Here is a 15,265-nt window from a genome sequence, read left to right on the forward strand (position 1 = left end):
TGTTCATCTAAGTTGTCAGCAGCTGTGAGGAAAGGTCAAGAGAGAAGTTTTTATTGCCACATTCACAGAAACACAAAACCACTCAAGGTAACCTCAAGGGTGCAAAGGCTGCATGAGCAGCAAAATGTCACGTGGCCATTTCTCAGCAAAACCTCAGATGCATCAAGAATAAACGGAGTGTGAGCGGCCCCATGGCAAATTTATCACTGCCGTGCACACACTGGCCCGTCACCGACACCTAGAGGGCAACCTCAGAAACTGTTGCAGTGGGATTTCAAATATTGGAATATAATATATCTGCATGCAGATAGATGATTAACATATGCATATGTTTCTCTTTTTACATATTTAAGTGTATTTCCTTTTGCATGCTTGATTTCACAATGCCTCAGTTATGCAAAGTGAATGTAACTGGATTCAAGCACACAGTTTCATACAATTGGGTCTGTTTGTATGTGCACAGCTTTGCTAATTTAATCATATGCCATGTTTCAACAGGAAATCCATGCAAGTCTTTCTACATGAGGCCCCTGGTGTTGAACATTTATGGAAGATGCTGTTTAACATGAAAGCGACTCTGATATTTTTATGCTAAATACCTACCATTTATTCCTGTCGTAAAGAAAGTTACAGCAGAAGGTTATATATATATATATATATATATATATATATATATATATATATATATATATATATATATATATATATATATATAAAATGCATTCTGCATTACAGACATACAGACATAATGCAGAATAAACCTAATATAAAGAATATGGTAAAAGTAAATAGAATTCCTAATAAAAATGCTGCAAATTATTATTTGTTTTGCAAAATCTTCATATTTAGATGTTTTTGTTGTCATCTCTTAAAATGCAACAATTAAATTTTCACAATTATCTTGTTAAATTCAAATTGAAACTCTGCCTTAGGGAAAATAACAGCAAATATTTCGTTTTTATTCTCTTTAATATGTCAAGAGAAGAAATGAATGATGCCAGAATGCCAAACAGATCCAGCCGTCAAACATTCTCATTCGGGATCGCCTGAAAACTTCTAATTGCTGTGTGCACTGTGACTGAATGCATAAGAATGCTTCAAACTGTTGCTTCCTGATTAAATAAACAAATAACTGGTGCATTACGGTGTGATGTACCAGCGGGGGAAATCCTTTGCAGCAGGGATGCTGTAACAAATCAGCTCTCTGCGATCTCATTTCTACTTTGTAAACACTGATTAAAGACTAGAACTGTCTCCACTTCCCCGCAGGCTTCCTACCATTAAACACACACCTCTACAAGGTTATAGTTAACACGTTAAGTAAAGGTTCATATAGACGTTATAGATACATTAAAGCATGGTGATATGCATGTCGCTTAGTCAGTATTCAACATAAATCCAAATCTGAGGCAAAGTGTTAATAATAGATATAGCTAGATGCAGTTATTTTGCCTCTCAGCAGCCCACCTTTGTGTTTTAGCGCTCACCTGTTTTAGTGTTTCCTCCCTTGTAGGAAATCTTGTTGATGGCTTCAAGAAGACGTTCTTTGTCACTGTAGGAGTTCAGCTTGAACTCAGTCCGAGCGTCATCACTGAACTGGGCGATCGCCACCTGCAAGACCGGGACAAATGTTTCCATCGTAAATCTCTCCTCAAGTTTCAACACAAACATATGATTGGGTTGAGCTCATTTCTACCTGTGAAGATGAGAAGGTTTGACGTGCCAACACTTTAAAAGTGTCAGACTTTTCTTATTTGGATAAATAATTATTTAACAGAAGTCGAGCCCTCCAGAGCGACAAGCTGGAAAAGCTGATTCCCAATTACAGCTGCAATATTCAGAAACTGTCAGAAGTTGGAAATCTCAGTGGGAATCAACACGGCTGTGTTGAGCACAAATAGATTCTGTAGATGGGATTCCTGTTCCGCTGCAACTCTACGTGGCATCCCTGGGGTTTTAAATACCGCACACGTTGGAAAATATGTGTATTTAATGTAATACTGACTAAAACAACCAGATTAATTTCAAGTACACTTCAGTGTATTTATGCCATTTATCAGTCACATGAACATAGCATGCTGCTTATTACAGGGACATTGAGGCCCCGCCCCCTACATGGACTGAGCATTCCTCCGTCACGTCCACAGATGATTTCTAGAGCGCTGGGCACATTTTTCAGCCCAAAGCACAAGACTAAAAAAGCTCCAGGTTTTACCCTATGGACAACATCAAATCAAGCAAGCTTGAATAATTTTTGGTAAATATTTATTTACATATATTTCAAAAGATTTCCCACAAAAAATTCTCCATCTTACCTTCCCATTTAAGTTTTTAGAATGGAATACTTTTGCCCATTTGAAACCCCAATGAAATCTACAGGGATTTAAACTATGTAATTATAAATCTCATATTAAGTACAGTAACATATAATTGTTGTGGTTTAATCCTAGAAAGCACCCAGGTCTTTTCTGGTTTAAATTAGATACTTTTTGGCAGACTAACATTCAAACAGGTGCAAAAAGAAAATGCTTGAAACCTAAAGGAATCAACTTTAAAGCAAAGGGTTAAAGGATAGGAATATATCAGTAAACAATAATTAAAATGCTTCAATTTCAAAATACACATTTTAGAATTATCTGCGCAAACTTAGGTGAAACCTTAATTTTTTAAGTTAAGATGTATCCTCAACAAACATTGGCAGTCCTGGTGAAGATGTGAAAACTCCTTTAATTTTAGTAATTTCCTTGAAGAGGAACACATGTCTACTTTAACTTGAGTAATATGTGCTCTTGTCTTTTCCATTTTAAGTCATTGCTAAGAGAAGTGGACCTACATTATTAAATATTTATATACCCCTGGTAAAAAGGCAAGGCAAGCTTATTTATAGAGCACTTTTCAGTAGCAAGACAATTCAGTTGCATTGCTACTGAAAAGGAAGTCATGAAATAGTAAGAACAATTGTATAAAATTCTAGAAATATTTTATATTGCTAGAAATATTAGAGGTGTGACAGTGAATGATTATGTTGAAAAATGTTATTTGTAAAGTTGGACTAACAAACTCAAAATAAAGGTTGAATGTTGCTTTATTTTCAGTTTGATAATTATACTACAATAAAATATTTACAGTCATATTCAGTAAATTAGACTATGCATTCCCAGGAGCTTTGTTTGTCAGTTTAAAAGTACCTTTTGAAAAATAAACAGCAACCTTTGAGCCGGAAATATACTTATTTTTTTATTAAGCCCCCATTTCTGCATTGATAATGTTATTTTTTTATTGGTGTTTCTTATTAATCTGATTATTCTAATCCTAAATGCTGTGTTTTTGTTAGCTGGAGGTGGAAAAAACTCCTAATTAACATAAATAAAAAACATCATCAGTCTGTGTTAATCTATATGATGTGTTTCCCTTGATGAACTGAGATACTGAAGTAAATTAACTTTTCAATAATATTCTAATTTATTGAATATGACTGTAGGTATTTTTTAGGCCTTTTCTTGCCTTTCATTTTTAGAATCTGAGACGTGCACGATGTATAGTGCTGGTTTATTTTGGATTTTCAAAAAGCATAGTTAAATAATATTGCATTACAGGACCTCCAAATTCAAGTGAATTTGGATTAATCCATGGCAAAACAAAGCTGGTGAAGAAAAGACAAAACTATACTGTAGATTGGAATTTTTTTTATTTCTTTGATTTTTTTTTCTTCCAATTTCCATAATTTCCATAATTGATGAGTAATTTTAATCATCTACAGCAATTGTGTTTTCTAAGACTAAACAAGTCTTTACCCATTTCCTTGGAAGAAAACACACTTAATGCATGCAGTTTTGTTGGGTCACACTGCAGTCATTACTGTCACAATAGGCTGCTAATGAAAATCCCCTTCATTTGTTCGCTTCCCCTCACATTATAGTGAAAGGCAACAATTGCATAGACAGGATGAGAAAGCGGGGTGCCGTGAGCAAAGTATAAGTTGCGGCTTTGCGAGACTGGATTGCTAGATCCACTCTCTTATCAGCAAGTTTAGACTTCAAATGCTATGAACAAATTTTGGTAGCTGTGTTTTTCTTCCTTCTTTTTTGCTAAGGGGAATTTTCTCATTAGCAAATTATGTGTATTTTGCATGTCTAATCAAGCATACATTTCACCAATTTGTTCCTCCGCAGCGCTATCTCTGCCCCTTGGACAAATAAACAGGCAACAGTTAATGAGACAAATTCAAATGTGTTTGTTTTCGAGCCACTTGCTAACCATATGGATCATGTGGAAATGTGGATGAAATACAACAAATACTGGCATAAATACTGGACTAAACCCTGATTGGGTACATTCTGCAGACAGAAAACTGGTTACGTTTATCAAATGTGATCTAAATACATGCCATGTATTCCAATACTAAAGTGATGTAAAAAACAAACCTAGAAATTATATCAGTTTGAATAAGACATATATATGCTGAGTATTAAAGTTTAGCACTAAATGTACTGAAACAAACACCCAGAATTGTAAAGACTTTTTACCAAACATAGTTTTATTACTGACTGGAAATAATTTGCCCTTGTCTGGATTACCTGTGTGCCATCTGGGCCGATCCGGTCCAGGGCGCCGACGGTGCTGTACAGGAAGCGGATAATCTTCAGGAAGTTTTCATCACCAATACTCCAGGAACCATCGACTAAAAAGACCAAATCTGCTTTGGCTGCCTTACAAACTGGGAAGAGAGAAAAGGGGAAAACATGTCTACTATGATGGAGGTACGATAGAAATGTAACATTTTGGTTGTGAACCTATCATCAAAAAGAAAGAGCCCTTTGATAGCATGAGACATCTGTTAAGAGGTTTTGTTTATAGTGTAAATAACATAAAATCGATGCTGAGTGAGGATCTGGTTGAAGTCATCCTTGATGTTCATAAAAGCTCAAGATTTATACCATTTATTCTGTTTTTTATGAAAAATTAGAGACGCTGCTTCCCCAAAACCCAGATTGATTCTCTGTCCTGAGCAGCTGTTGTATTATCTTAAAACTCAAAACCCACATGTTCAAGATTGCCTTTTCATTATGATTTTATATCACTTTCCTGTGTGTAGTTTGTGTTGTTTCTTTTAATTATGACGACATTGCTTTTACCATTTATTATTTTTACATGTACAGTGACCTTGAGTGTTTTGGAAAGGCGCTTGAAATAAAATGTATTATTATTATTAACATCTAAAAGCCACACGAGGCCTCAAAAAGGAGAATTTTGTTTTAAGAGATAGTAATCTAAGAAATTAAATTCACACAAGACCATCGAGTTTCCTTTTTGGGTCAGATCCAGGCATGAAGATGAGGAATGTGGATCTGATGGAGAAAAGTGCCTCCTGTGTTGGCACTAATTAAACTTACTTCTTAGGATTGACTAATTCTTCAAAAGCAATCAAAAAAATCCATTAAAAGTGTTTTAAGGCAAATAATTGAACACAAACACATTTCAAACAATATCCCTGTAGCAAAAAGGGAGCAATTCATTAAATATAAAAACTAAAAGGCCATGTAAATTCCTGTTCTACTTCTGATAAATCTATCACTTGTCATTATATTGGTTGACTTAAACATGTTCCTCGGTTTGCTGTTATTTCCCACCAAAAGGCTCTGTTGGCCGACTGAATTAACTGATCAAGTCATTCAGCTGCCGGTGTTTGTTTCCTGCCTGGTAGAATCTCCTGATGTCGGTGCATTTTAGATGGGAACTAATTAAACTTTGTTTTATTCAGATCAGGTCTGGTTCTGGTTGCGTTCCCCTCGGACAGCGCCTCTCTTTTGTGAAAATTAATCAAGGCACTTCAGGTTCAGGAAGGATTTTTTTCCCCTGGTTCTGTTCTGCATTCAGAACGCACTCTGAAGTGATTTAACAGGGTCAGCGATAAGGCTCCTCTTTAGCTCAACTATATTCATCTGGGATTGTTTTATAGGCATTGATTATGAATAACGCTTTGTTCATGGTGGGTGTGTAGGTGTTCTCACTAACTAATGGTGGAAATACTGAAAGCATATTTCCATGTTTATGGGTCTTAATCATGCAGCTTTTGGACAGACTTCCACCATCAGGAAGGATTAGCTGATTTAAAATGATGCCCATTTTAACTTAATTCCTGCTTCTTTATAAAAATAAACTGGGCACACTGTTAAAAACTGCAATAAAATGTCAGCGTTTGTCAGTGACCTACAGGCTGCTGCACCGCTGAGATCTGCGAAACCAAATTCTGTGTGAAAGTTTTTTAATGAACAACTCCACAAAATTACAATTTTAGTGACTTAATATCCAACTTCTGAAGTGTAACCAATTTCTACATAATCTTAATAGTGAATATGTACGAGCTGTGATTAAATTCACAGAGCTTCATATGAGGTCAGTGATCATGGTTTGGCCGGTTTAAAGGGTCGTTTATTTCTAGCAGAAAACGTCTGATTCGCATTAGTAAGAAAAACCTTGTGTCCAACTCATCATTCTCACATTATGGTTTTAAAAATGTAACCTATTTCAGATATGAAATTAGGACAAGTTAATACTGGCATGTTCAAAAGTCCAAAACAAAGGCAAAAACAGGTGACAAGATACAAATCAAGGAAACTTGAAGAAAACTAAGAGGATAACACGTGTGTCACAGGATCACAGGTTGATCAATGTACAAAGTGAAGTAAATGATCCCTCATATGATAAAAAAAATAAATAATCAATGCAACAGAAGAAACTTGCTTTATAGAAATGATAGCATTCGGTTTTAGTTCAAAATAAAACAACCTATTGGATGAATTTTTATGCCAGAACAGCTTTGGTCGTGCTCGAGACCTTTGATTACTGAATTATGATTTTGTCCATGCAGAGGCAATCAATATCTGCTCAGGCAGCAAAGGAATGGAAACATTTTTGACTCGAAAAATGACAGTTTTTTTTTTCAGGATGGAGAAGAAAATATCTAGAGTAATGTAACCAGGACAGAACATTAAAGGCGTTATACCAGGGAAATACTAGATATAATAACTCATAACTGTACAAAGGTGAAACACACATTTTTTAAGTACAAAAACTACAATAAGAATCTTAAAATTATGATACGATTGACTAAAACGGCTCAAATCAAATTTTTAAAACTAGAGATGGGGCATCTGGGATGCACAGAAAATATTTTTGACAGTTAAATCCTTAAGGCCTGTATAGATTGTGCAAAACCTGGGAAAATGTTTGCTCACCCAAGATGGCAAGAACAAGAATGTTTTTTTCCCCTCTTCTAAACATTTTGCACATTATGAGAAACTCGACTGCAAAGCTCCTGGGAAGTCCTCATAGAGCCTTCCCACTGCAGCACACATATAGTATGCCACATTTCTGCCTTGACTATTCCCACTTACAGAATTTCTGACTACTCACATGATATTTGACAATGAGAGAAAAAGTTCTCCCCAATCACTGCGCTGAGAACAAGCATCACGTGACGTCACACTTTTGTTGGAGAGTTTACTGGTTCTCACCGGTGATGGGAAGCTTTATTAGAATAAATATCCTTAACACTGGAACTGCAAAGGGGGTATTGATTATCAAACTATTGTATCTCTGTTAAAATAAAACCCCGGTCTCTTTCACTTCACGACTTTTCCTAAAATGGATCCAGACTGTTTTTTTTTTGTTTTTTTCCCCTTGGTTTGTACCTATAAATGTTTTAAAAATAAATTGGTTAGAACAAATGTAATGTTATGTTTGACTCACTGACACTGCTGCACCCCTAAAACCACCAGATGTTTTAGGGGTATTGGAATGTATAGCGTTAAACCTATTATAATTAATCCCAGTCTTACTTAATTTAGAAATGTATATATAGTTTTTTTTTTGTTATTTGCCAACCATGGACATCATGTCCTTTTGTCAAATGACAGGAGAACAGCTCAGGTGAGAGAAGAACTAGAAACAATTTCACATTACCATATGTCATATAACATATAACATTGGATAATAATAAATTGATCTGGTTGGTGTATGAATGAGGCACAAACAAGGAAAGACAGCAGTGAGAAAGAAACAGGCCTGGATGAGGAGGACACAGAGAGGAAACAAGAACCTGGTAAGAAATGGTGAAGACAAGACCTGCTGCCTGTGGCCTGTTTCTGGAAGCTTTACTAAAAATTCTGTTTGGATGCTGACAATATATAGTACACTTCAAAAATCAGTTTAGGTTCAATAACTCTGCGTTTTGATCAGTAACTGTGAATTAATTAGGTGCAATTGTCTCAAAGGGTGATGGACTGGCGACCTGTCCAGGGTGTACCTGCCTTTCTTTCACCTGATACATGCTAGGATAGGCTCCAGCTATCCCACAACAGGATTGCATGAGCTGCTCAGTCTTATGATGGGGCATCTGTCATCGGTGGAGCAGTGGGGAGTGTGCAGGCCCTATTCAAAAAGTGACACCCTGAAGCAGTGTATGTTCACTGCTAAGCTTAAAAGCTCAATCTTGTCCTATGCCACACATGCAAGGCCATACCAGTAGCCTCATTGCTCTTTGAACTCCTAGAAAATGTGTATAACTTCTTTAACACGTCTTTGGTGAACCACAACAAGTTCAAAGAACTCTAAAACGACATCGGCTTAGTTGCATCTGAGCTTATCCAGTTTGCAACAACAAGGTGGGCCTGTCAAATCCGGTCTGTCAATGCTGTCCTAGAAAACCTCTCTGCCATTTTAGGCAGCCTGGATGTGATGGCCACACCAATGTTTCTGGGTATTTTGTCCAAGCAGTCGAAACACAAGAATGTCTACATGTTGGTCATGTTTTCGAAACTTCTTGGGATAACTGAGGGCATGCATCGGTACATGAAAGGGGAAAAGCTGGACTTGGACAACGCAGTCAAGTACAAGACGTCAGTTGCTGAAACATTAACAGATCTACATACAGAAGCAGCCGAAGAGCTCTTCCAAAGAACCATGAATGTGTGCAAAGGCTGTAACATTGAGATATATGTAGCACCCAGGCAGAAGCACAGAAGATTTGATGAGTTTTTTGTTGAGTCCAGCTGTGGCTCATCATCACACCCAAGCAGCTCAGCTGATTTCAGGTGTGAAGTCTTTTTTAATCTATGCCTAGATAGAATGCTGCAGGAGCTCTCAAATAGATTTTCAGGAGTTGGCGAACAAATCATGTCAGGTATTGAGGCTTGCAACCCACTTTCAGAATCCTTTTTCTCAGAGGATAAAATCGACTTGTTGGCAAAACATTACAACATAGTTCTAAGGCCAGAAGAACGTCTTGTTGCCAAACGTTTTCTGAGGAGAAGAATTGAGAAAGATGTCATCACAGACATGGCTACAGTCTTCAAGCTTCTTGATGTTGACAAGTTCCCGACTCTGCATGCAGTGCAGTTAAAAACTGCACTGACCATTCCTGTCAGCAGCTGCAGTGTGGAGCGTTCTTTCAGTGCTCTACATCGCCTCCACACATGGTTAATAAGGACTATGGGACAAGAAAGGCTCAATGATTTGGCTGTATTGAGCACTGAGAAGCAGTACTTGAACGATATCAGTCCAGATAAAATAATTGACATATTTCTGTGTCTGAAGTCACGCCAGCACAACCTCATTTTGCCACCTTGAAGAAGCTGGTTCCCAGTCGAGTGCAGGCTCAGCGTTATAGTGAAGACCTTAATTTTGCGACCATACCAACAGATTAAATAGCTTCTTACTTTTTTGGGGTATCAAATCACCCTCGTAATAATTAAATATTTTGTCGGCTGGTAGCATGGATGGGTAGGGGACATAACGGGTTAACAGAGATGATGAATCATGAGTCAGTTGAGTGACTCACGGGTTTTGAACGACTCATTCAGGACATGCTCATCACAAGTTCTCACGGAGAATCTACAGGATTTAAAGTGAGCCTAGTCAAGAACTATGACTTTACAAATTTCTACACTAGTAGCTCACTCTGGTTGCATACACGCCCTGTTTGTATATTATACTTTATTCTGTGTTTTGCACTGTTTTGTATCTATTCGTGAGTAAACTAAATGCTGTTGTGTATATTTACCACACCAGGACCATGTGATCGGAGATACGATGTTGTGCATACGCACAATGAGTTAATAAAGGAAAGCAACAGAGGTGAGTGAGTCAGCAACGTCCATCGGAGGTGCGAAAAGGAAGAGGATAAGTAACCCTAACCCTGTAGATCGGGTTGGTTTTTGACCACACTGAGGGGTCACTTTACTGCCAGTTATTGCAGGACAGTCTACTGGCTCTCACCATCACTCTGATAGTTCCACGGTAGCGCCGGCAGATTGCACAACAGTGTTTATGTCTACTGATCGTGCACGGTGCAAAGTTCCTTTTTGGCTCAAAAAGGACTGAGTAAACACCACCAGGGAAAACGCTTGGCGTATGTAGTTTTATACGAATATGAATATGTTTTTTTTGTTTTCTTTGTTTGGTCTTAGCCATGTTATGTTTTCTTTTTATGGTCAAAATACCTGACTAGACTTAAAGTCTTGACTTTCAGTGCTTTGAATGGTCAAGTGACTCATTCCATCTCTGATTTAGTTAAACCTATAACTCAAACACTCCTCTCATCTATTCAAAGACTTTTTGAAGGGCCTTTGTCCAAAAAATGTTAAAACATGGTGGAAAGTGGGCGTATTTGAACAGAGAACCTTGCCTGTGGAGTTTAAGTTTATACTCCCTTGAACCCCCCCACTATTGCTTGCCTTAAATTTAAGTTGCACTGTAAGCAATATGTTCTTTAAACATACAACTTAGACAAAATGTCACCATGAGTTGGTTATTCATGTCTAATATTTTATTACCATTCCTTTATAGTATTACTAACGATTTTATTGGAAAGCACTGTGTATTTATTTGAGAGAGGTGCTATATAAACAAACTTTTATGAGACTGCAAACATGACTGATGTTGCATATCTTCTCCCCTCATATAAAACAGCTAAAGCTACGCTAGAGATGACACTGATGATTCAGTGATGATAGATGTGAGGAATGTGAATTACATGTTTGATAAAATTAAAAGCTAAAATAAAGTAAAAAAATCACCGGGTTTACATTCAAAGGATTATTTTTATCTTGAGTCTGCAATTATCTGTTTTCATTTAAGAACCCTGAAATTGAAAACGATTACTTCTGTTTGAGCCCCATATTTTAAGTACTGTAAATGTTGTGTGTGTGTGTGTGTGTGTGTGTGTGTGTTGGAGGAACATAGCTTCCCTTTTCAAAATATACAGCATCAGTGCAGCCTGAAATTAGACAGCTTCTACTCAAGCATACATCTCAATTTATCCACTTTAGAAACCAACATTTGGCATTTGACTTGTGTGCTCTGTAACAATCTATACCTGAGCGCATTACCCTGTGAGTTAAAAAAGAAGTCAAGAAAATCTTGACAATCTTGTGCAAGAGAATCTTGACATCAGTCAGCACTAAATTCAAGATACTGTATATTAGAAAACAGTCGTGCTGATTTAGGTTTGTGTTAAATACAGATTTCTTTAACAGGATTGTTCTTTAGCTGTTGTCTGTATGTCTGAGACTAGGAGGTTTTATTTAAGTAAAAAAGCTATTTTGAGCATTTAAGAATAACATTTTATCTTGTTTTTCTAGGATTACAGTTTCTATATAATCAACAAGTAATGACTCAAAATTCTCTTTAGTCCCCCCCCCCCCCCATCAACATCTGCTCAATTTAGCTTAATATTAAACTTATTTAAAAAACATTAAGAATCATACCTATTTTTAAAGGGCGACTAGTTATATAATATTGAGCTTCATGAGTAAGGTATTTACTGTAAAATCAACCTAAATCATGCTTATTTGTCACCTGGGATGGAAGTAAGATTCCCTATAAACGATCTGTCCTCTCCATCAACATCCAGGTGATGCTGCTGTTGTCCACATGGGCACTGAAGTCCCCCAGGAGCACCACTGAATCCCCTTGACATTCTGTAGAAGCCCCCCTGGTGGCATAAATCAATCCAAAGGCCTGTCCACATCATCCACATAGCCAACTGGCATGCGATCAATCTTCATCTGACACAAATGACAAATTTACTACTTGAGACCGTGTAGTCTTGTTATCAGGGTCATACCTGCAGCACCTGAAGAACACTGTTGCAGCCATGCAGCATCTGCATGTTGCATTGCTCACGCCACACTTTTTGGCCATGTCCAAAAAGGATCAAAAGAGATTAAATTACATTTGCTACAGTATCACATCCAAAGAAAGCAAGTGTTGGTGATTTCTTTAGCTTGAGTGGTTCTCAACGGGCTTTAGGGACCCATCAGTTGAGAAAGACAGATTTATTTAAAGTCTCATTCATCATATACCAGAGAAACTCAAGACAGACATGCAGCAGACCAATTGGGAAATAAAACAATCAATTTTGTTAAAGGCCTGACACCCCTTAATTTGTCCTGTAGCTGAACCTCTCTCTCTTCTTATCTTTCTGGCAATGTACTGGATAGAAATGTGAGGAAAAGATACCAAAGTTCAAAGATGAACTTCAAAATACCTTCAGAAAGTCCAGTGAACTATTGATCAAGTAGTTTGGCTCTTTGGAAGCAAAATACAGAGATTAATAGGATATTGTTTAAAACCCAATTTTGCCCCTTAGCTATACTGTATTTTTTTCTTTCAGTATTTGCATTTTTTAGGTAAGACAGGACCTTTCTTACCAAGTATCCATGTTTTTGTACCCATCATTGGAATGCTTCATTCCATTTTGTCAAAACAATTATTCAAAATATTTTTCTATAATCTGCTTGAAATGAATTGTAGCTATTATGCATATACCATGAGCCAGCAAGCCAGCAAGATACATAAACTGCTATAGCATTTTTTGAATACATGGGAACAAAATAGTTTGTTTCGGGTTTGAATATAGAGGCAGTAAGAGACAAAATGGCAGTGTATATGCTTATGAAAGTAGGTTATGAATAGGCAGAGGTGTATATTGGTTTTTGCACAGAATTTCAATAATCTGTCAGCATTTTTGCGATGATGCTTAAAGTGCATAATGACTGAAAGCCATTTTTATAAAGCAGTCCTCTTCGCAGCTTAAACACCTCCTACACACCCTCTCAAACTAAAAAGGGCACTTAATGCATCAAAAATCCCGTCAACAAGTAACAGACAAGTAGGACAAAATGACTGACAGGTGATTCTCACCTTCCTTAGCAGGAGGGATTGTGGGTGGTGGAGTGGTGGTTGGGGTCCTGACCGGTGCTGGTGTTGGGACAGGTACTGCGTAGAGAGACACACACAAACACGTGAACATACGGAAACCCGCTATTATGACACCATTCATCATTGAGCAATGTGGCAAATTATTGTACAAATACGTTTCCCTGCTATAAAAAGTGTTACGCGGAACGGTGAAAGGTTCCAAACCTCAAACAGCTCACATGGTTTATATATATATATATATATATATATATATATATATATATATATATATATATATATATATATATATATATATACATACTCATACACAGAGTGCGAAATAAGTACATGCAGCTGTGTGAGTTCAACTACTGTGTAATTTGCTGCATTGATCACAGTGTTAGCTCGAGTCAAAACCCAAAAACCCGCTGTCTCCACTCTCAACCTCTTGACTTGGTTCTGTGCGTGTGTGTGTGTTCTCCACTTCTCCTAAAGATACACCGCGCACACACACACACACACACACACGCACACACACACACACACACTTGATGCTTTCAGAGCTGTTTAGGCAGTAAATCAGCTACCTGAGGCTGCGAATCACTTGTGATGGCAGGTAGGGAGCGTTCAGCGCCGGCTGCCTGCAGCGATGGGGATAGTCATTTGAGGAAATGCTCAGGCTTTCATTTGCATCAAAACAAAGCCATAAATCATCCAGGAGGCTATCCGTAGAGCCACAGCATGTCTGGGAGCAGTGTAAAGCAAACAAATATCTGTTTTCTCAGGGAAAGAACTTTGTGTCTTGTTGCCTTTCTTTTTCACCTCTCTGCAGGTTTTTTTTCTTTAGTTTTTCAGCCTCTTCTCTGAACTGTCTTAAAACAACCATCCCTTGCTTTGTTTATTTCCAGGTCGTGCCCTTCTTTTGTCTTTCCTTTGTCTCCATCTTGTGATAAATGAACCTAGAGATTATTTATGTCAATAGTTTGCAGTTAAGATTTTACAAACATTTGAGTACAATAAAAACAATCATGCAAACGTGTAACTGTGCATGATTTAAGTGAAATTTGTGAGTGAATTTACAAAACAGTATGAAAATTTAAACATTATTACCTGGGTTTTGTAATGTAAAATGTGGAATGTTTAACGTGTAGCAAAAAGAGCAATTCTGTTTTTTATTTATAGCCAAAGTGTAAACTGTCATAATTTAATGTGCAAAGTGCAATTCTCTAGAAAATAAAATTCTTGACTGTCCATAACCATTCAATATTTTACTATATCTTGCAGCACTATTCAAATACCTTAATTCTTTCCCCCATTTTATGTCAAAATGACAAATAGCTCTCAGATGAAGTACAAATAAATTAACACAAGGTCTCCTAATGTTCTTAATAATGAAATCAGACAATAGTGATGTCTATGATTATTTTGCCCCTTTAACTGGATACCCTTAAATAAATCCAATGCAATCGATTGAAAGTAATCTAAGCTAATTGTCTAATTGGTAGATGGAGTCCTCCTGTGTAATTATAACCCTGGAGAAATCCAGCCACTCCGGGAAAGCTCAGAGGTTTGCTACAGAACTTTAGTGAGAAAACAGCAGAATATAGACCAGGGACGGCAGCAGACAGGTCAGGAATAAAGTTTTGGAGAAGTTTAAAGCAGGGTTAGCTTATAAGACAACTCTACCAAGAAATAGCTGTGTATATTAACCTAAAGACCAGGCAAGAAGACCACTAATCAGATAAGCTGTCAATAGGCTCATGGCGGCTCTAAAGGAGCTGCAGAGATCTATAGCTCAGCTCAAAGCATCCGTCAACAGGACAGTCATTAGTCATGCACTCTACAGATCTGATCCTTATGGAGGAGTGGCAAAAAGACAGCCATACGTCATATTTAAAATCTGCTATTAGCAATATAGAAATGACAGCAAACAGATGGTAAGAAGAGCCCAAAATAAAGCGTTTTGGTTACATGCAAAATGCTGCATGTGGGGGACAGCTATCACTCCACATCACCCTTAACACACAGCATATCCAGAGTAAAACATGGTGGAGGCAGCATC

At 37.3% G+C, this 15,265-nt stretch overlaps 1 protein-coding gene across 4 annotated transcripts in view; it reads right to left on the reverse strand.

The window, feature by feature from the left end:
- LOC105921420 (collagen alpha-1(XIV) chain-like) overlaps positions 1–15,265 on the reverse strand; it is a 443,569-nt gene that overhangs the window by 263,256 nt on the left and 165,048 nt on the right. For all 4 annotated transcript variants that reach the window (XM_036145490.1, XM_036145487.1, XM_036145488.1 and 1 more), the window contains exons 22-24: positions 13,207–13,281; positions 4,578–4,717; positions 1,488–1,611 (exon numbers count right to left, since the gene is read on the reverse strand). In XM_036145490.1, the coding sequence (XP_036001383.1) occupies positions 1,488–1,611; positions 4,578–4,717; positions 13,207–13,281 (339 nt within the window). The remainder of the gene's footprint in view (positions 1–1,487; positions 1,612–4,577; positions 4,718–13,206; positions 13,282–15,265) is intronic.

Source organism: Fundulus heteroclitus, chromosome 13 (assembly GCF_011125445.2).
Source record: "Fundulus heteroclitus isolate FHET01 chromosome 13, MU-UCD_Fhet_4.1, whole genome shotgun sequence".
Lineage (NCBI taxonomy): Eukaryota > Metazoa > Chordata > Actinopteri > Cyprinodontiformes > Fundulidae > Fundulus > Fundulus heteroclitus.